Below are 22,359 nucleotides of genomic sequence, written 5' to 3' on the forward strand. Positions count from 1 at the left end.
TAAATGTCAAATAAGGTCAAAATGAAAAGCAATGTGATGAGTGTGGATGACTCCAGTAACATGATTGGTCGACTCCAAACACGCTGACGCTTGGCTCATTAATTATTCGTGAAGCCTATTTTTTTGGTGTCGCTCTCCGAGAATAGCCGAGATCGGCAGATCTACAAGCTCACAATGCCTCGCATCAAAGATGTGTTGTGAGCTTGTAGGTCAGCTAATTCCTGCTACACCGTCGGCGTGAGACAAAGTAAAGTATGAACTGGGTTTAATTCGTCCCCTGCCAATGTAGAAAAAATCGCACCCATGCAAACTGAGCAGTGGAACTATAACTTTATTGTTATAGTTACTTTGTGTTGTAGTTACATAGTGACTGTGTATTATAATACTGTGTGTGTGTGTGTGTGTGTGTGTGTGTGTGTGTGTGTGTGGTGCCTTTGAGTGTTGGAGCCAAGCACAGAGTTGCAGTTGCAGGGTCAATAGGCCCTACTCACACAGGGGTCAAAGGTCCTATTCAGACAGACACACACACACATGCACAGCTTTCCGTACTCGGACATACATATGGACAGACACACATGGCTGTTCATTGGAGGCGGTGTGCCAGCGCTCAAAAATGATAAAAGTTGCTAACAGCTCCGCCTCCAGTCAAAACAAAGGAGCAACTTCCTGAAGGTATGTCTTAGTTCAGCGCTGCGGAACGCGTAGATGGCCGGGTCAATGAGGGCGTGGCTCATCAGCAGCAGCAGGTGCAGTTGAAACAGAGAGCGGTAACACTCGCAGTACGGGTTCATGGGACACACCGTCATGACGATGAGGTGAACAAAGAATGGGGCCCAGCATATCACAAACACTCCAAATAAAATGGTGAGGGTCATGGCCCCTCTCATGCTGCTACCCCACAGCTGACGTCGCCGATGTGTACCGCTGCCCCCGAGTGCTGCGATCTTCCGCATATGGAGGCGCGCCAGCATGAACATGTAGATGTATAAGAAGCCAATGAGCACCAAGGAGACGAGGAAGAAGACGACGAAGGAGATCTTAATGACATGGGTCTCAAAGTACCATATCATGGGGATAGCCAATACTCCACACGTTGTCCATATGGTGCCCAAGATTGCTGCTGCACGCCGCATGGTCATAATATTGTAGTAGCGCAGTGCATGGAAGATGGTGATGTACCTGGAATATTAAGCATATTTAAACTTTAGTGATCGATCACAGTTATCAGGTTTATTTGGATAGTTATCTGTTGGGGATCTTGGTGGCACTGGGGTAATGCTTGATTTATACTTTGTTGCACAGTGAGCTGGGACAGGAGTTTGATTTATACTTATACTAGATCTGCTATTATTAGTGTGTGGCACCTGGAACTAAGTATAAAACAGGCTTAAAAGTACTCTGCTACATATAGTACAGGTAAGTGTTTCATGTCCATTGGAGTCAAAGACACATATACATTTCCAAATGTACTGATAAAGAAAAATAAATAAATAAATGTATTCTGCTTAAAAGACAATTGATTAAAGGTTGTTACATACCGGTCCACAGCAATAGTCAGGAAGCTTAAAAAAGATCCTACGAATGACATTAGAAGCAGCGAATCCATCACATCGTCCATTTGCAGCTCTGACTGCCCTTCTTTTTCCAAGAGTTCCACATCGACTAACACCAGCATGAGATTTTCCCAGGTTTTGGCGAGGCTGGCGATAGTGTTGAAGGCTGCCAGGCTGCAGATGAAGCAGTACATGGGGGAGTGGAGGTTCCTGTTGCAAATCACCGCCACCACAACCAGAAGGTTCTCCACTAGACTTGCCACTCCGATGGTGAAGAAGAGATAGAAAGGAACCTGCACCTCCAGACAGTCTGACTGGTTCGCAGTCACAGGAGTTGTTGACAGTGTAGTCATTGTTAGACAAGGAGAGGTTCCACACATATGGCTATTGACAAAATGTTGATTGCGCAATGCCTCTCAGAAAATCTGTTAGGCCTGCATGACTTTCTTCCACATACTCAGTATTGGTACAAATTGTCTCAATCTGCTAAGATTTATTCATCTCCATTTTATATTTTTGACCATGTACACGTTCAACCATTTCAGTGGGCTCTGCTTCTCATGTCATTATTAGGACAAAAACACAACAAAAACTCAACAAACTTAATCCTAAAACCAATGGGTTTTATTGTGAAGCAACGTTTCTGCTTTCTTCTCATTTGATGTTTCACAGGAGAAATGGGCCCTATGTACTCCAGGCCCAGGGTACATATAGGTCTGTCCAGAAGCTCTTTCTTGGCACAGGTTGAACTACAGACTTTCTGTCCCTTTTGTTTCCCCACAGATTGCTCTGAATGGATGGACCTGTGGAATGACATCAAACAGTGTTATTGAACAACACCAGTGGTTTTCAACCCTTTTCATATCAAGGTCCATTATTTATTCTGCATTTGAGCCACGGATCACCAGTTGAATATATGTTGTTATCATTAGATGAGATTTTGTCCACAATTCCATGCTGTATTGATGTGGTACCATAGAATAACAAGCAAACGATTAGTTACATTTGAAACTTTAGGATACCAGTATTACTGAATAAACACTCTAGTCTATAGCAATGATTACTAACATGCAATAAACCTCACATAATCACTTACAGCACCTTTAAAAGACTTAAAATTACTTAATAACTTGTGTCCTCTATATTTTATTCAGATCTCTCACTCTTCTTCCCCCATACATTTTTATTTTCTTCCTCTTAGGCCAGTCAATCTAAGTTAAAAAAGGGCCTGACCCAAAAGAAATTGCAACGGTAATTGTTCAAGGTTTTTAAGTGGTGCAAACCACTTAAGGAAGTAGTTTGCACCACTTAAAAAACGTCCTGCTGCACACCTACAGAGACGGAATCCATGTTAATGGTTTGGTGTGGTGCTTCGATTGGGCCTCGCCTCTCTGAGAGTTGTCATATGCCTACTGACTGTATGTTTGCCAGTTGATTATTTATGCCTGATGCCCGATTGACCAAAACGTTGCATCGTATTAATACATTTTCGTAAGTGAAGACAGTGCCTTTTATTGCTTTTATTGTCCTATGTATTGTCCGGACTTTTTTTTTCTTCTATTTATTTTTTCTTTTATTGTTTCACTGATGTATTGTATTGCACTGTATCGTATTGTTTTCTTTGACCTGTGAAGCACTTTGGTACGATGAGAGTCGTTTTTAAATGTGCTATACAAATACAATTGATTTGATTTGATGTACACTAACGTTGAGGATCTGTTAGAAAACATATTAATCATGTATGCGGCTCCACTCAAAGGCAAGTATTTTATCTGAGTCCTGAGATATGAGATACAGCAAAAGAGAGTATAAATAAATACCTTACCTCTATTCGTTTGGATGAATGAACCGTTTTGTTCTAGCCTTTCAAAAGATGTTCCAGTACATTGGTCTTCCTTGTGGAACATTATGTGTTCAAGAGAGTTTTGGGGGCAGGACTGTATTCAAGCGTATTACGAGAGGGGGCACTGTTATGGTACCCTTGAGTGGTACCAAGGCTTGTTGTTCTGTCCACTTGTATTTTTCCTTCATTTTTTCCATGATGTCAGGCAGCACAAGGTCTTTCAGTGATATTTTGATATCTGAAAGGGGCTATATTTCCATGCTTTTACTCAAGTACATTTTGAATTCTGGACTTTTACTTGTAATGGAGTATAGTTCTACATTGCAGTATTGATACATTACTTAAGTAAAACATTTGAGTACTTTTTCACTGCTAATGAGACAATTGGTCATGCAGTTCACAGATTTAGCTGAGAAAGAGCAAAACGTTTGTGCATACGCGTGCGCTATAGCTGTTCATTCCCTGTGTGATTACAAGTGCGTAGGAGGAGGTGGTGGTGGAAATGGGGGGGGGGGGGGGGGGGGGGGGGGGGGCTAAGGCAGGCTAAAGGGGGCTAAAGCAGAGTCAGAGCAGCAGAGCCAGAGCCATTGACCAGCTACTTCAACTCATCAAGTAGGCATCATATTTCAATGATCCAAATGCATGATTATTATAACAGACTTAAAAGTAAATGTACCGGTATGTAGTATGAACAAGCTTTTTTTTTTAATTTACAGATGACTAACAACCAAGGTTCAGGAGGCTGTTGGACGCATTCTCTAACCCAATTACAGAGGTGTACCTGCCCTTCTATCAAGCAACACTTCCAGTCTTCTCCACCAGAGAGAGAAGTCGTCAATCTTCCTTCTACATGATGAGGTAAATTGGGAAGGTTGGGATACAGTATGCTATGTAATGGGTTTGTTCCTTTTTTTCATTAGCACTAAATTAATGAAAATCTTTTCAGATTTTTTAGATGAGGAGTTTCATCTGCAAGTTTCTGAAGCCTGCAGCACTGCAGAACCATGAAATCCTCTTAAAAGGAGCCATCAAACCAACTACCAGGTAATTCTACAAGTTTCACATCAGCAGATGCACATACACTTATTACACTATCCAGTTTTTTTAATTCTCCAGTATCACATACAGCACCTTAATGACCTCTGAAATTGTTGATTTATTGTGTCTCTCATAAGAGAAAAGCTGGTGATCGGGAGCTACACTCAACCGGCTCTTTGATGGAGGAGACATTACAGCACAGTAGTGGCGTTCCTGGAGAGGGCTGTGGAGTATGCCATGCAGAAACTTCCAATGAAAGAGCCCATCATTAAACACGCCATGTTTAATGAGGGGGAACCAGGAAGAGACCCATCGAGGAGAAGAACAAGTGTCGATCACATGACCGTGGATGTCCATGGAAATGAGAACAAGTTCATCCATGGGCATGTAGCACAGAGACTCAAATGCTTATATATATAAATATAAATATATATACACCCAAACACATTTAGACCTTTTGGAGCAAGAGTCTGCAATATGTGTATCCAAAAAAGCTCACGTTTTAACAGGATGTTATTGATGTCGCCCCCTCTACGTGGGGGTTGGATCAATTCAATCTCTGTATATCTGAGTGTGGAGACATTATGACCCGCTTTTCTCTTTTCCAGTGTGACTTAAATAAGCCAGGTGAAAAGGTATGCGACACATTGTGAGCTTAAGCGTGATCAGCTATTTTCAAATGGCTGATGTATAAAATTGATCTTAATGATGATGAATAATTATAATTTAAATCTGCAAAGTAACTTTAGTAACTAAATCTGTCAAATAATTGTAGTAGGCCTACTGTAAAAAGTACAATATTTTCCTCTGAGGTGTGGAACAGAAATATAAATGAATCCATAGTCGTCTCTGGCAGGTGGCAGGTGTTTGTAAACCGGTGTTTGTAAATCAGTCAGAGTATTAGTTCAGTAATGGGAAGACCTGTCTCCAACTCTTTACTAAAAGGGGAAAAAAACATTTTCAGGCTGGGATACCAAGTTTATCCAATCAACAGATAACAGGATTTATTTTTTAGGCCTACATTGTACATAAAACACAAGAGCACGATGCCATATGTTTTAGAAGAGCAGTGGTTCTCAAAGTGGAATCCGGGTTCCCTGAGGATGTACTCTTGTACAAATGGAACCAAAAGTAAAACGTTTGAGAACCTCTTTCTGATAATCTTGGAAAATGTCAAATTTAAAGGCAAAACCTCATCTGCTCTCAGCCAGTAGATGGCACCAACACAGTACTGAAAACTTGTTTTTTTAGGAATGAACTTGTTGCCAAGTGTGTGTGCAATGTGCATACAATCTTATATCATTGATTATGTTTTTGCATACTGTATATTTGTATGTCATTAAATGTTCCTATGAATTGAATATGAAGGACCCCAATGGAAACAAGCCATAGGCTTTCTTGGGTTGGGAGTCTGGGACAGGAAACTCTTGTCTAACTCTATCTAACTCTATACTTTTCAGTACGGGAACTTTTGGGTAGTTGACTAGTTGTTGCTATATGTAGGCCTACAGTACCAACATACATTTTTCGCAATTTTTGAATTCATATTTGAAGGTTTATCAGGATTTAGAAGGCGTTTTTAGAATTGGCCTCAGTTCTAAATGGGTTGGATTTAAGTTAAATCCTCTGTGCTTTTTTCTGCAACTGTTAATAAAGTATCAACGCTCAGCAGCAGCATGCAGCTCTACAAAGTAGGGTTTTAACTTTTAGGCCTTATTGTAGAATGTAGAAGACCCTCTAATGCCGTGGTTCCCAAACCTTTTCATGTCAAGGACCCCCAAATCGACACAAATTAGCCCACGGACCCCCATTTGAAATTATATGCCAGGGACCCCCATAAGAGAAGATTTGTATGGCTCAGAGTCAAGCATTGATTCTCAACCTGTTTAATTTCAAGGACCCCTAGTTTTACATGCATTCTATGGACCCCCATTTAATGGCATTTCTATCTCTGGAACCCCCAATTTAAATTGTAAAATCAATGTTAAGTTAACTCTGAGATTGGACCCCCTGTAACTCCATCAAGGACCGCTGGGGGCTGGGGGTCCCTGGACCCCACTTTGGGAACCACTGCTCTAATGGTTTTGGTTTAGGGTGGGGCGTGTCTTTCAAATTAATTTCCTCGTACGTCATGTTGTTGTTAGGTAGGGGGCGGCTCTGGGTACTATAGGGGTTACCACCACCATTAAAATACGGAACAAGGACTCTTTCTTCTGTTTTAACAGGAAGGAACGACTCACAATAATAATGAACAATGCATTAATATAACCAGGCTGTTTATCAAGACGGTCAAGCACTGCCGGGGCAACTCGTCCTGCATTCTAAACCTCACAGACTTACCCGAACGTGGAAACAGGTGAGGTTGCTCAATGCACGTTAGCAGGCGTGCTAAGCTAAAAAGCTACTGCTGCTGGACTGGTTTTGGTTTCGGCGAGATTTTATTTTTGATGTGGCCTATGTTATGAAACAGCTAATCTACTTGGTAAATAACGTTAATTAGCTACACTACTCCGCCTTAAACTACGTAACGTTTTGGTGTTTTAACAGTAGAAGATGCCTCGGTTTACGTGGCTAGCCTAGTTGTAGCGAGCATCCATGCATCCATCCATCCATGCACTGCCATAGCCCTCCAAGCAGAACCCAATGGTACTGAAGTTTCTGACATTTTTGACGACACAGACCATGGGGTCCTGTTGCAGCAGTATCCTGCCACCTGGTACGCCGACATAATAAAACATAAACACCCGTGTTTACGGCCTGTCTGCGCTCTTTGACGACTTTTTTTCGTGTGAGGGCTTCGGGAATCTGTGAACTATAAGTACCTATACATGCCGCTGCGAATATCTCCTGTGGCGCGGAAGCCGTTAAGTATTTTTAATCTTTGTTTGACCGATTTGGTCGCTTTGATTCTTCTCTTCCTTCCTTGTTTATTGACACCTCATTGTACCGCCTATCTGGCTAGCTAGTGGCGCTATAGCTATGACAGAGCAGATCAGAGGCAGGGACGTAGCCGCACAAGCCAACCGCACACCGGGAGGCGTTACAATAAACGGTAAACAAACAAGAAGAAATAAAGCGACCAAATCGGTCAAACAAAGATTAAAAATACTTAACGGCTTCCGCGCCACAGGAGATATTCGCAGCGGTTTGTATAGGTACTTATAGTTCACGATTTCAGAAGCCCTCAAAGGAAAACAGGCCGTCAAACGGCGCAGATACGATGTTAGTGAGCATATTTATGTCCGCGTTCCAAAATTCCCATACGAAAATATAGTTCTGAACAGGGACCCTACAATAAAGCGACATCAAAATTTCAGAAAAGCTTTATGGAGGGTTCCGAGAGGGGCTAGCACTGCCACTGAGTCACACTGCAGTCCGCAGAGGCAGCATGAACATTCATTTATGCCAGTGGTCCTCAACCTTTCAAGCTGCCTGGGATCCCCCACCCTGACAAGCACATGGAATGTAGGAGTTGAGGGATTACATTTTGTTTGACTCTGTTCCACACAGATAAATATTCTGAAAATAGCAGATCTACAAGCTCTGTTATTATTTGGCAAATGTTTGGCCGTTTTTGTAGAATAGTTTGTTGATTACTTTTGATACAGTGATGGTCTTTTTCAGGTATTAAAAAGGTCTTAAAGGTCCTTAAATTGTCATCTGGGGAGTGGGGACTCCCCAAAATTCATGTGGGGACTCTCCGCCTGTCCCAACCTTAGAGTATGTGGTCCCAACCCACAGGTTGAACCATTGATTCATATTCCAATACACGGCGGTGTCGCTTACTGAAAAAATAACAGATGTACACACAAGCTAATGATAACTTGCAAGCGATAGGGGTAATGTTGCATGTGCTGCTGTTACAGCTGCGTTTGACTTCTGACTGATGACACTGAATATGTACCAGTCACAACCTTTGGTATCTGTGCCATGAGATGCTGGAATTCTTACACACATTAGCCCCAGTGTGTTTGTGTGTACTGTACTGTAGTTTTACAATCATTGTCTGCATAAATCCGTCCGTTCCCCCTGATTACACTATATTTTATATAGCAGACTGAAATGTTGTTATAACTATAAGCTAAGCTCTTTAAATACTACAATTTGCAAAGATGTGAGGTCTGCCACACTGTTTCCCTAAATATCTCAGCACATCCTGCAGGAGGAATGGTTGCTTGAATAGCAGTTTGCATAAAGTACAGAGGTACAGTCATCCAATAATTCTAAAAGGATAACACTTTCCATTATAGTCGTGTGTATTCATTTCACCAAAGAACTGCAATACTATACAAGAGATCAATACTAAGATCAGTAAAAGTATAGTTACAGAAAAAACTTGGGGGGTATTTATTTTGGTTGTAATTTCAGTTTATGGTTTAGGTATATTGCTGTAAGTAACCAGTCTACCCCCTAATATTTAGAGTACCCATATCACAATACTTAATTTTAAGTATGCTTGAAACTGAACAAAGTCACAACATACACCAAACCTCAGGTCAGCCTCATAAACCAATTACAGTATATACATGTATACTTTATCATAGCTGATCTATAAGCACACTAGCACAGCATGTTGTGAGTGATGCTTTGCAACTTTGTTGATCGGCTCTCGGCTGTTTTCCTTTGTATTTAGTCTTTTTGCTATTTCTGAATGATTTCACCTGACGTGCACTGAATAAGGACACCAGGTGTGGTTGTAGCCAGGTCTAGGACCTTTGTAATATTCACCATTCATCTCACTCATTATTTCCTCCTTGTCTCTCAGCAATGCGGTGACTGTAGGCTGAAGGCACAGCTGGTTCAGTGGCAGTGGCATTACATGCAGTATGAAGAGTCCGGTGCACAGGTGCAGAGATGTGGAGCATGGCCGCGGGCACACCGGTAGGGCTGTCATGATCATGACTTTTTACTTGACGAGTAACGATTTTAGTTGTGTTTTTGACATTAAAAATAGTAATAATCTCGGCTTTGTAACTTCAATATACAAAGAAGTGACTGACAATAACCGGTACCGAATAATCAAAATAAATATTGAACTATGACCAAAGTAGGCCATATTTAAAAACGTAACACAAAACAAGTGGAAGTAGCAGATGTACTAGGCACGAGCTTGTAGATCTGCATTTTCCTCTTATTTCTGGAAATGTAGGTACATTTTTCAACAGATGAATTCATACAGATGGCTGAAACATTACTGTTTCTGTCGATTTATGCAAAAATAATTGCTATCATCTCAAATAATTGAGATGGGGCCATTATGTAATAATTGTTGACAGGCCTGCACACAGGGGCCAACAGCGGCTTTCTACAGTCTGAGCAGCGCATCCCCATCTCCAAAGAAATCATCACTGCGTCTTCGTCGACGGCCATGTGGTTCATCAGGGACGCCTGTGGCATCGTGTGCGCTGTCATCACCTGGCTGCTGGTGTTCTACGCCGAGTTTGTGGTGCTGTTTGTAATGTTGCTCCCCTCCAAGAACCTGATATACAGCATCGTGAATGGAACGGTGTTCAACGGTCTGGCCTTCCTTGCTCTCGCCTCGCACTTCAGGGCCATGTGCACCGATCCAGTGAGTAGCATTTGTGACTGTTATGTTTACTGTTTAAGTGGAAAAAACACCCATAATTAGTTGCTAACGATTAATCGTTGCAGCCTTAGTAATGATTAATGAGCTACAGTGTAACCTGGAGTCACCTGCCATACTTTCATCTGTCCTTCTAGGGGGCCGTGCAGAAAGGGAATGCTACAAAAGAGTACATAGAGAGCCTTCAGCTGAAACCGGGACAGGTGGTCTACAAGTGTCCCAAATGCTGCAGCATCAAACCCGATCGAGCTCACCACTGCAGGTGAGGTGAAGGGGTTCATAGTGAAACATTTTTAGGTTTTATTTCCTTGCCTAGAGCTAGTGTTTTGTTTCTGTTCCCCCCTGTGCAGAATATTTAGGTACACTTCTAGTCAAAATGGTGTGTGAACTAGAAATGGTTGTCCCTGATGTATGGCACACTGACTGTAATGTATGAATCTGTCTGCCCTACAGTTGTCCTCAGCGTTCTATTAGTCTTTGTGTCACCAATGCCATGGAAGATTATTTTATACTATGTAGTATGACGGTGTTGCTGGCTAACAGCATGTCGCATCGGTTACAAACCGGCATTCTGAAGCCTGCTATGCCCTAATCCTAACTGCACGCGGAAGCCACGTAGTCGGAATGCGGTGTATCAGAATGCCACTGTTCCCGTCACATCACAACACACACTCTCTTTGCTTCCTAACAGTGTTTGTAAACGCTGCATACGAAAGATGGACCACCACTGTCCGTGGGTTAACAACTGTGTTGGGGAGACCAACCAGAAGTACTTTGTGCTTTTCACAGTAAGTGTATTGCCTTGCTGCTGGGCACAAATAAATATTTGTAAATAAAATACACGTGCACACACACACACATTCACAGATATTCTTCAACTGTTGTTTTGAGTAATAATCAGCCAAATGTACTGAACTAGTTAATTACTTTATCTTGTAAGACTCACCAAATCATTGCAATGGATTCTAATCATTTTCCAGCCACAGTCGAGAAGCTCTCGTTTCTTCTGCACTGCTGCTTCACTCTGAAAAGAATTACATAGGAAATGAACAGTACTCAACAGAGGATCAGAGAGAGATGTAGAAGCTCACGTCTCTTTGTACTTTCTTCCAGATGTACATTGCACTCATCTCCCTCCACTCTTTGGTAATGGTGGTCTTCCATTTCCTATACTGCTTTGAAGATGATTGGACAAGTAAGTTGTTGCATGGCTTCTTTAACTTAGTCCTCAACACAGTGGTCATTGAACAACAGGGACAGTCTACTCTTGGTTTCCAAAAGGCAACAGCCATCTCAGTGAAACACATTTCAACATCCTCTGCCTCAAGTCGATTTGTAATATTTTTTAGTTTTACACGTTATCCATAGCTGTCTGAAGGTCAGTCGTATCCAGGTCAGTCGTATCCAGCAGCTGAGTAAAGACAATGAAGAGCTTTGTTCTTAAGTGAGACAGACAGTCATGCTTTAATTGTGCTTTTATGGTGTACTTACGTAATAAACCATCTCTGTATGTCTCTCTCTCTCTCTCCCAACACCTTCTCTCATCGGTCTCTTTTTCTTTGCATAATGCTTGAATGTCCCGTTGACTTTGTGTTTATATTTTGTTTTAACAGTTTCCTGTCTATGACATGTTTTACGAACCAGGTTTGTGATATGGAAACGGATGTGCTTACTCAGTTATAGTATCCCATTTACTCAGTTCTAGGATAAATGATTTATAGTCCGCAGTATAATTGTAGCTTCCCTTAGTTTGCTTGAGAAGTATATGTGATGTGCAGTTTGTGTGTCATATTTTGAGGATACAATCCAGTTTGCTGTCTTCCATTCCAGTCAATATTCAATATTAATTAATTAATTAATTAATCATTAATTTAGCTTGCCTTAGACACTACGTTGCAATGTTTTGCTAAGCATATAAATATGGTAAATGCTAAAAAAATGGTTTTTGAGTCACGAGTCGGGATTTGTACTTAAATGCACAACATTGTGCACAATGAATGAAGTACTGTACATTAAGACTGTTGCCTTTACTAAGTGTTTTAAAGTGTTTTCATTCATCTGTCTTCTTTTCCTGTCCATTTGGAATGGAGATGGCAGTGCTTCTGCTTTGCCCTATAGACCCTGCATTTGCATTTCAATCATCCTTGATCTCCCAAATGGCTGCTATGAAACAAAATAACTGTCATTCTGAAATACAAGCATACTAGATGCAACCTCATTTCATTTAAATCCCAAGCAGCCATGCTCAATTTATCACATAACCTTGTAAGAAAGCCTTGTTTCAATTGGAATGTCTTTATTCTGTAGTCAGCTTGTCAGATCTGCTCAAATCGTCAGCATATAGCTGTCTGGACTGGAACCTGTGATCATAGTATTCCTCTCCCTATCCTAAATGGAGTATAACAAACCCTTTGAGGCAACAGTAATATATAATATAGTATTATTACACAGCTTGGTTCAATGCTTGATTCTGAGTCGTTGAATCCAGTGGTGTGTTATTTCTTGATAACAGACCACTCTGCTCTAAAACAGAACACTGCGGCGCTGCCTAATCAAAGCATCAGAGCACCTGCTGCGCTGCTTAATTTACTGCTGTATCCAACATGACAGTGTGTGTGTAAACACACACACTGTGTGTGTGTAAACACACACACTGTAATTTACAGCTAAACATTGCTCTCAAATGTTTTTGAAAACATTTGAAGCGAGAAATAAGGCGATGCCATACCCAAAAATTGATTCTATTTGATCAACTCACTTCCTTGTTTTCCAACTGTGCTGCAGCTGGGCAGACGGCCAGCGAATACTTTCATTACCGTAAGCAAGGAAATACCTCGTTTTGTTGTGTTTTGGGTCAATTTATTAATTTATGTATTAAGGAGCCGTGTAATAAGCAGGATAATGCATGGCTAGGTGGAAATTGTTTATATACTATAAATCACCTTCAGGGTACGGCGGTGATGAATCACCCCGTCTGTATTTATTTATCAACAATGACCACCTAGCCATGCATTATCCCTTGCATAACTGCTTAGGGCGTGAGCCACTATAAAACACTATAAAACAAATGTGGTTGAGATCATATAGAACAACAACAATACAATTGTCAAATTACAGCTGTTCAGTGGTTACACATGTTTACGTAGTTGCCTCAAATCATTTGTTTCCTACATATCATAGTGACGTTAATTAATAATTGACCATATTCACACAGGGGCCACTCTGTTCTTCCTTCATTCCCACCATGGTGATCTAGTATGAGAGTGACGACACCAACACGTTGACTCCCATTGTAATAATGGCTCATTCTTCATTCTATCTCAATGGGATATTTACAATGTTTGGAACTATAGCCCATAGCACCTCGCTTTGCGGCGAGATCAAAGCGTGTCTCTTCTACGGTGCTGATTCCCACTTTGGTTGGTATGTAAGAGCAAATTGTCCACCATGTGCAATGTGGTCAATGGGAGTTAGGTTGAGTGGTGTGTGGCACCGTTCCTCACTTCCTCTGCTTTACCTCTTCACCTTCCCCCATCTCCCAGAGTGCAGTTCCTTCTCTCCTCCAGCAACAGTCATCCTCCTCATCCTCCTGTGCTTTGAGGCCCTCCTCTTCCTCATCTTCACCTCTGTGATGTTCGGCACCCAGGTCCATTCCATCTGTACCGATGAGACCGTAAGTTGACCCCAGTATACGTAGTGCTCGGCCAGGTTGCTCCTGCTTTTCTCCCCCTTTTTCTCCTTCTCAGCCCTCCAGAACTGCTCCCCACTGCCGCCGCTTTTGCTTCTTTAATGGTGCATCTAGAACCTGTCATCTCTGTTAATAATCTAACCACTTGAACCTCATCACCCTTATTCGGGGGTGAAGTATTGCCGATTTACCAGCTCACAACGTATCACTTTGTGCACTTGTAAATCGGCAATTTTTGGAAAAGAGATTTGGTGCAGATGGGGTAGAGGGGGGGGGGGGGGGGGGTGATGGGAAGAGAGAGCACATCACGTACAGTGTTACTCAGGTCTGTTTTACCAAGTAATAATTATAGAGGGTTTAAGTGGTTAACGGCACAGTAATACTACTTTATCTGCTACCCGAGGTTCATTTCTTAACATAAATCACTCCACTAACTAAAGTAACTCAAATGACATGGTGGTGAGTGAATTTTCACTGATTATGTTGTTTATGGTAAAGATAACTAACACAATACAGAACACTATGATTAAAGTGTTGATTGTGTGCTAGGGCACCATGCGCTGCTACTAATTATAGTACTAATAATAATTCCTTGATTCCTGGAGTGTCAAGCGCTGGTAGAGAGAAGTTTAATTAACACCATTCTTCCAAGACTAATGAAATCACTGACTGATGGTGGAGAAACATCTGTGGCGCTGCCCAGGGATCTCCCATAAGTCCTTTCTTTCTTCCACTCAACAGTGAGACACTTCCTTGATTATAAAATGTCCTAGATGGGGGTATAAATGTGTCAGCCAAGTCTATGGACCTTTAATGTTTGCCCCCTGTGACACACAAAGGCGAGTGTGATTCTTCTGACTCTGCAACATGTAAACATGGGATTGGTTGGGATCTGATATGCTTTGAGGCTGAGAAAAGAATAACATTTATGACATGTAAAGGGGTTTTGTGTTTGTATAGTACCTTTGATAATTATAGTCATGGTCAGTTGGAAACCTTATGTCCAAAACCATTACTTTTCAAGAAATTGAAAAAAAGTTCAGTGGCTCCAATGTAGTTATTAATTAGTCTCAAGCTGTTAAAGGACCAATTCTTCACTTTTCAACCTACCTTCATATTGATGGGGAATCCAAGCTAATAGAAACGGCAGACTTTCTATTGCTGCCTGGGTAAAAGTTGAGATGCAAGGTTTCAGGCAGCAACAACATCATTAATTCCAAACACTAGTGGGGGAAGAATGAACTAGAAAAGAGCGTTCCTCAGAGCCCAGTTCTCCTCCAGGCAGGGTTGCTGTTGCCTACCAAGAGCTGTGTCAATCATGGGATGAAGCCGGAGAAACACAGTATAGTTTGCAGTTGCACAACAGACGGTGCTACTATTTGTGTTTGTGGCACCCCCCTAGGGCCACAAGTGAAATAACTTTTGGTTGTTTTGGAGATGTACTCTGAGTCCCCCCAACATGTGATTACCATTTGGGGATGATTCTATTGGATGGACATTTTGAATGTAATTGCAGGAAAACGATAATATATCACCTGCAACATACAGTGACTTGTAAATAACAGTGATGCAAATAGCCTGCATTCTGCATCATTAGACTCACTAAATTGAGAAAGGACGCAATGATGTCACCCTCCGGGTATCCTGGGATGCAATACTGTACTCCGTACGTCTAAAATGTCCCTGGGACCCATCTAAAAGACCATCCCTGGTTCCCAGGACCCATTACATTGTAAACTTATTTACATCAGTGTAGATGTGAAATGGCCTGTATGGGGAGTTGAGTCATGAGCCTAGGAATTCAGGGAACACTTGGGGTTAAAAATTGTCAAAAAATGAAGCAGGCTATAGTGCCGCCATGAGGCCGGTTTGAAAAATGTGGGTGTGGGGTAGATGTAACTTACTTGGCTTACTGGGAGTGTGTGTGCAAAATGTCACACTTATTTGTTCAGCGGTGCCGGAAATTATTTGCCGGCACGTACACAGATGGATAGGGGGTGAAACCTGGATAGGGGTGAAACATTTTTAATCTCCGCCCTTAGGCTGTCCAGCCTAGTGGAGATAAAAAACAATGTCAGACTTCTCTAGGGATAATTATGCAAAAATAAGGTACGTAGATGTGTAGATGTGTTTTGGCTCTAAAACATTGAGTGGTGCTGAAATGTGTTCAGATTTCTTAGCTCTAGTCTTCTTGAATGAGCTGTAGCTGTCTGACTTTTTTGAGGAGAGAAGACCATTACATTACATTTAACCTGTTTAGAGATAAAAGCATGGGTAATTCTTATTTTAACGTTGATCCCTAAATTCTTATATTTTCAAGATGATAATTGGCTGATTTTGTTATTGACTTGATGTGGGCAATACATTTATTTGTGAATCCATAATTACACCAAGATAACCAAGACAGTTATGTCAGATTCTTCTTTGCTAAATTGAAGTAATCCAGTCAATGCACTAATATAGCAAATGATCTATTGGACCATATTTCGATTTATTTTGCCTGTAAAACGTGAATAAAAGGGGCATTGAACTTTGGAGAACTCCACGTCACGCGTGATAGCGTTTCATTCCATTGTGTAGTTGCCAATGGAGACACAATTGTCCCTCAGTTGGAGATACGATTCAAACCAATTAATGACTGCCAGAAAGTCTAACCCAGTTTCTAGTCTGTAGCCGGATTGTATCGTATGGTCTACTACAGTGTCGAACGCAGCATCGGTGTCAAAGGCAGCTCCCGCCTACAATGCTTTTGCACGATGCATGATGGCTCCCTTCTAGGCGTCACTGAGGGAAACAAAGGACAAAGTGATGACAAATCGCATCCAGTCATGTGCATGCATGCATCTTGCTAAAAGTCTGAGAATGTATTTTTATTTTCATTGGATATTGACAACTCTTCTCCCCTGCTGCCTGCCTCAGCCTCTTACTCTGCAGAGCCAGTGGATTTGTCCAGTATCAACAGATTCAGGGAATTGAGAAAACCCTACAGTTCACAGGATATCATTGACAGTTGCCAGTGCCTATTACTGTACAACACAATCCTTTACTTTGGCAGCTACCTTTTACATCCTGTTAGATTACACATCTGTAATCTAACATACTGCAGAGACTAGGTACTTCCTTCATTGAGCCGACATGTCGTCTTCCGTCTCTCTAAACGGGACATGGTATTGGCTTCAGATCTATCCTGTTTGGCTTAGGCCTATTGACTGATCCTTGCTAATGCTTGAATGCAGTGATTAAGGAATCTGTTCCAGATTCCATGCTCCCCCTTGTACTGTGTAATGTATTTTACAAACCAAAAGATTTAGTGTTTATTTTATTAGTGTACTTGAATGATGAAACACATGTTCCCATGTACAAGGAGATGTGTCCATGTATCAGTCTGAGAAGGAATCAGTATTGTCTCTCTAATGTTTTGATGACATCCTGAAATCATATAGATAAATGGAGATACTAGTGTGAATGTGTAGTATTTCCTCCAGTATCTGTGAGAACTTCTCCATTCTTAAAGCTATGCTCACTACGCTAATCTACAATGAACTAACTCACTTTTCTTCCTGCTTCTAATTTCTTTTTGTCTGCAACTCTAGGGTGTTTTCTGTCAAGTTGCTCATCAACTTGAAAACGGGGAGTGTGAAATAGAATACAGAGCAATATAATAGCATTTTATGTGGGTTTATGGCCTCATAGTTGCTGTCATCGGTTTTGTTATTACCTCAAATAAATACATTGGTGAGGATAGGCATTTGAACAGTTGTTAACACCAATACCAGAAAACGAAAGCAGCTCCGTAACTCATGTGGCCTGTGATCGCTGCTCACGAACGCACACCCACTGAAGTTTGGTTGTCTCTCGTTTTCAGGGCATAGAGCAGTTGAAAAAGGAAGAGAGAAGATGGGCTAAAAAAACTAAGTGGATGAACTTGAGAGCGGTATTTGGACATCCCTTCTCCATATTATGGTTTAGTCCCGTCTCCACCCCTGACCATGGGAAGGCTGAGACATACCAGTATGTGGTGTGAGAACTCAGCACAGTGAACCAACCAGCTGCTTCAAACCCAAACTGAGAAGGGGGAGAGCAGAGCATTCTCCACACACTTCCATGCCCTACTCCTGTCCTGCTCAGCTCAACATATGAAAAACCCGGCAGTACCTTATTCCCAGTGCTGAACATGATTGTACTGTAAGTCCCACACTAACCATGGACAGCTTCTCACCTGCTTTTTGTGTTGCCAAGCAAGTGCGCCTTTCTTTTTTTTTAATGCCTTTGGATGACCTGAGTTGCAGAGAAAAAGAAACACTTTTAAACTTGTGAATCCTGCTTGTAAATTCTGATAAATGTACTGGGGGATCTTTCCAAGCTACATTTTTTTATTTTCTGTTTGTGATAAATTATGCCTTTTCTTTCCTCCTGATTTATGCTCTTTCTGAAGTCTTCCATGTGCTAGTCAGACACTACCTTTTTCTATTGAATGTTACAGACGGGAACAACAGACAAACTGTAAATAGTTTCAAATATTTAAAATGTAAAGTCTAACTATTCACACTCGTCCTTTTTACCCTGCAACATACAAGGCCAAAACAAAACACGAATGAAGTTGGATGCAGAGTTGCATGACAACAACACAAGCACGGAGCCTGTTGCAGAGTTATTTAAGTGACTTTCAAAACAGATGACCTCGGGCATGTGGTACATTTGTGTTGGAACTTATTCAACACAAATTATTTTCAACTTTGCCAGCAGATATTTCCAGGTTATTTTATGATCGTAACAAGGACAAAATGTTACATACCAGTGTTTAGTTGAACAACAGAACACAAGCACCTTCTAGTTGATACAAATGACACATTTAAATATTTGAAAGGGCAAAGTCTTTTGCTCAAGTCTGAAACATTGTCTCTGATTCCTTTATGATACATGCTTGACACAAACGTACTCGTTGTTGGAGGGAACCGATATTTTACAGTACAAACCAGGGAGTGTTTTTTGTTCATGTCACAAAGCAGAATCAATCCAAACAATTGTCATTTCACTTTGGCTGTGGCAAATAACATACTTGATGAATGTGATATTTCAAAGGGTTCTATCAAGTGCAATTGAAAGGTGATTATTAAGCTCTTTTCATCTTTAATCAAGAACCGTGAAATGCAGTTGTCAGAAATGTATTGTGCTTCGTGACTCTTGAAGAGGTTTCAACAAGTTTTCCTTGGTTCAGAAGTAACTTGCCTCCTACAGTAACACTGTCGCTGTCTGTGTATGCATGAACACCAAAACGGACATTAATGAGCAGTCTAATTACATTGTGTTGTTTTGATGTTGCCCGCGTGTGCCAAGTCCTTAAATCATGAATTTGCTTGAAGTCCATGAAGTTCCTCAGATAATTAACACTGTTTTATAAAATATTGATTTGGTGGAGGATGTTTGATCAAAAGGATATGTATAGTATATACACAGTGTATATATAAAATATAAATTCTTACTATGGGATCACAGGATAGCTGGACTGTCTGCTCTAACAAAACACTAAATACGTTTAATTTTTAACAGTCCATTTTCACTATTCACTCCATATTTACAATATTGCTGTCTTGCACTTTTTTATCTATTGTTTTATGACTTTATCCTGTGTGAGCTGCTCTCTCTTCAAGGGTGTGCATTTTGTTATTCTATTCTGTTTACTATTTGTTATTTGAATGCATGACATAGCTGAAGTAAGGCTTACACCTGGATTCCACTGGGTGAGATTTCATCGTGTTCCACGACAGTCAATCTTATCGTCGCCGTCTAGAGTAGACGATGTTTGTTATTCCACCAGACGTGTCACAGAGCTCTGCTCTGCTAAGAAATATGCACCCACCATTCCGTATTTTTTACGCATTACGCCTTCTCCCATTTATTCAATACGAGAACTACATGAGTAAATTGGTGCTGCATGTAAGAAATGGTCTGAATTGAGTGTCATGTGAAGTTGTAAATGGGACATATCAATACTTTTATTCAGTGCTGTCAATTAATGGTCAATTTAATTAAGAATTAAATGAATTGGCTCATTTGACAGCAGCTGAGATGGCACACTAAAGATTCAGAATACACTTTCTGTGTCATAGTGCCGGCAATAATGTAAATTACGAGATCCCAGTCCTAATTTAACTACTTGAATCCTAGCATAATTATTTGTGGGCGAACATTTTGGAAAAATATTAGATCAGCTATTTTTGTCGAAGGGATTTAGTGTAGAGGAAAGAAAGTCTTTGATAGTTCTCGATGGCCCACTCATGGACTGTTCACATAATTGCTTTTAACCATTTTATTTCCAAACTAAATCATGACATTAAATTAACCATTTTAATAATGAATGGTCATTATCAAAGGCAAACTCGATGTTGAAAGACATGCTGCGGATGCTCCACTTTTGAAAGGCTTCTGGCAGGGTTTCAGGCTGTGTGGTGAATGGAACAAAACCGTCAAAGATCCATCCGTGCCTGGTGGAATCCTGGCGTTAGTGATGTAGGTGAAAGGTTGCTGGTATGCTAATGTTAAGTACTGTATTTCTGGTGTGAGAACGATGTTAAAGATATTGGTTTCTTTTTTACTTGAGATTTTAAGTCTTTCTACATATTTTCAAAGTATTTCAGTACATGCGCAGAGAATAAATATTTCTCAGTTGCAATGCAACCCTTTTCTCTGTGTGTTTGTGTACGTATGTTGGGACTGGGAGGTGGCACAATTCTACCAAATTCTGTCAATTACTATTTTATTACACCAATTACCGGTATTTCAGTTTATTATAACATGGCATGGTAATGATTATTTGTTTGTTTAAAGAGATTTGAGTATTTTAGCACTCATATCTGTCTTCTATCCAGTTCTGTCTTTTTCTGTTTATTGGTCATATGGTCTGAGTTCAGATAATTTGTTTTATATGATGGCATTGTCTGCACGCATTTGCTTTGGTTGATTACTTAATGTGGCAATAACGGCAGACAACTCTTGAGTCAGACGTGTTATCCTGGTAAATGGACAGAGGTAAGCTTGCAGCAGAGGTCACTGGCTGTTCATCAAGCTTAAAGTAACACATTTCAAAAGCATGCACACTTCAGTTAGTAGTAAGCCTAAGGAACATTAGATCAATGACTAATGGCATGATGCATGTGCACAGTATTTCTCACCTTGTTGTCTATGTGCTATACCCATAGGCTACTGTTCTTCACTTTGGTGCATGTTAACTACGTATATCAATGAATCTTTGTGCACTTTCTTTGAAGCAATTCAAATAAATCGTGGATTAAAAAGCATTGTTCCTCGCAAGTAAGCGTTACGTCCTTGGACGCCTAAACTATTTGCATCACAGAAAGTGGCTCATTACAAATTTGTGTAACGATGTGTAATTTTTTTTTACATTTTTACCATTGTCATTACTACACGTGCATCACAAATGTCCATTTATTTTTTTAGCTCCTCTTCATCTTTTTATTTTGTCTTCAACAGGGAATAGAGCGTCTGAAAGGAGAGACTGGGAAGTGGGGTAAGGTTCCATGTTGGGAGGCCATGGAGGCAGCATTTGGTGGGCGGTTCTCGTTATCCTGGTGTAGCCCTTTCTCTGGGCTCAGCTGTAAGAAGAACCCGCCTGGTCATGAGCCTGTGGTCTTCCAAGGTGAGATCATTGAGGAAGATGTCATAGAGATCCCACTCAACTAGTGCCACAATCGGGAAGACATTTCTTCAAGACAGCTGTTTTTCAGTTGTTGGTTGGTGACACTTACTGGCTTTGAAAAATATTTCTCATTTTGACTCGAACCCATAATCAGAGATTGTCCCTGTCTTTAACAAATGTGTACATACAGTAAGTGTATGCAGTGTATATTTTAGTACACGTACATTTTTAAACATTCACTGCCATTCATGTTGAAACGGTGTGGAAAAACACTACAAGACTTTAAAGTTGCTAGGTATTGGTAATTCACCCTTTTGAAAGTCACTACGATGGTAATTATATCTAAAAGTACTGTATTGCTCTAATACAAGCCATAGCAGATGGTGTAGATTGGACCTGTACAAGTTTGTTCAAATAGAGGAAAACTACATGAAATCTGAATTATATTTAGACCTAAACAGCGGCGCCAACTATGTGGGTGCGTCAGTGCTTGAGCACCCATGAAGAAAATAGGAACACCCATGACAGTTATAAGAAGTATTCGCCTCTGGACCTAAATATAAAATCTGTTAGTTTAGTTTTCACAAGGAGTTTGCCACATGAGGTTTTCATCTTCCTGTGGAGACTGTTGACTATTGTGGCAGGAACGGTAGAACATGACATTACAGCAGGTCATTGGATTATTGGCACTGAAGATAGACAACAATCACATGTGGGAAATTATCTCAAACTTTAAACTAGTAATTCACAATGCCAAGGCAATCTTCTCAGTTCACCGTATTAGCAAAATGTACAATCTGGTTGAGGGACTTACTGTAGGGGCTTTTATCTATAGAACTGTTAACCAAAGTCTTTGGATGTTTTGGGTTTTGACTGCCATCACAGGCTTTCGTCTCAGGTGAATACCACTAACAGAAATGTTAACGCAGCACTAATTACACAAAAATTATGTGCACCTTGTGTAAATATTACAGTTTGACTCACAGTGTGCCTTAA

The 22,359-nt window shown here is 40.8% G+C and overlaps 2 protein-coding genes across 5 annotated transcripts; one reads left to right on the forward strand and one right to left on the reverse strand.

Moving 5' to 3' along the window:
* Window positions 1-626: 626 nt before the first annotated feature.
* Window positions 627-2,068, reverse strand: mc2r (melanocortin 2 receptor; the record flags this gene model as incomplete). The annotated part of the gene is made up of 2 exons (XM_083762136.1): window positions 1,539-2,068; window positions 627-1,179 (listed from the first exon to the last, which is right to left on the reverse strand). The coding sequence occupies exons 1-2, from the start codon at window positions 1,931-1,933 to the stop codon at window positions 627-629; spliced, it is 948 nt and encodes a 315-aa protein (XP_083618262.1). The 5' UTR covers window positions 1,934-2,068.
* Window positions 2,069-6,594: 4,526 nt separating this feature from the next.
* Window positions 6,595-21,411, forward strand: LOC310856804 (palmitoyltransferase ZDHHC3-like). 4 transcript variants are annotated; one of them, XR_014569100.1, is made up of 9 exons: window positions 6,595-6,790; window positions 9,200-9,315; window positions 9,711-10,003; window positions 10,156-10,280; window positions 10,710-10,806; window positions 11,132-11,213; window positions 13,561-13,691; window positions 17,572-19,942; window positions 20,148-20,384. XR_014569100.1 is itself a non-coding variant. In XM_083762286.1 (8 exons), the coding sequence occupies exons 2-8, from the start codon at window positions 9,261-9,263 to the stop codon at window positions 21,405-21,407; spliced, it is 993 nt and encodes a 330-aa protein (XP_083618412.1). In that variant the 5' UTR covers window positions 6,595-6,790; window positions 9,200-9,260; the 3' UTR covers window positions 21,408-21,411. The 4 variants fall into 4 exon arrangements, 3 of the variants coding, with proteins under 3 accessions (XP_083618412.1, XP_083618413.1, XP_083618414.1); XM_083762286.1 differs by lacking the exons at window positions 17,572-19,942; window positions 20,148-20,384 and adding an exon at window positions 21,198-21,411; XM_083762287.1 differs by lacking the exons at window positions 17,572-19,942; window positions 20,148-20,384 and adding an exon at window positions 21,198-21,411 and having other exon boundaries at window positions 9,723-10,003.
* Window positions 21,412-22,359: the final 948 nt, after the last annotated feature.

This window comes from Protomyctophum parallelum, assembly GCF_964188405.1.
Source record: "Protomyctophum parallelum genome assembly, chromosome: 3".
In the NCBI taxonomy this organism is placed as follows: Eukaryota; Metazoa; Chordata; class Actinopteri; order Myctophiformes; family Myctophidae; genus Protomyctophum; species Protomyctophum parallelum.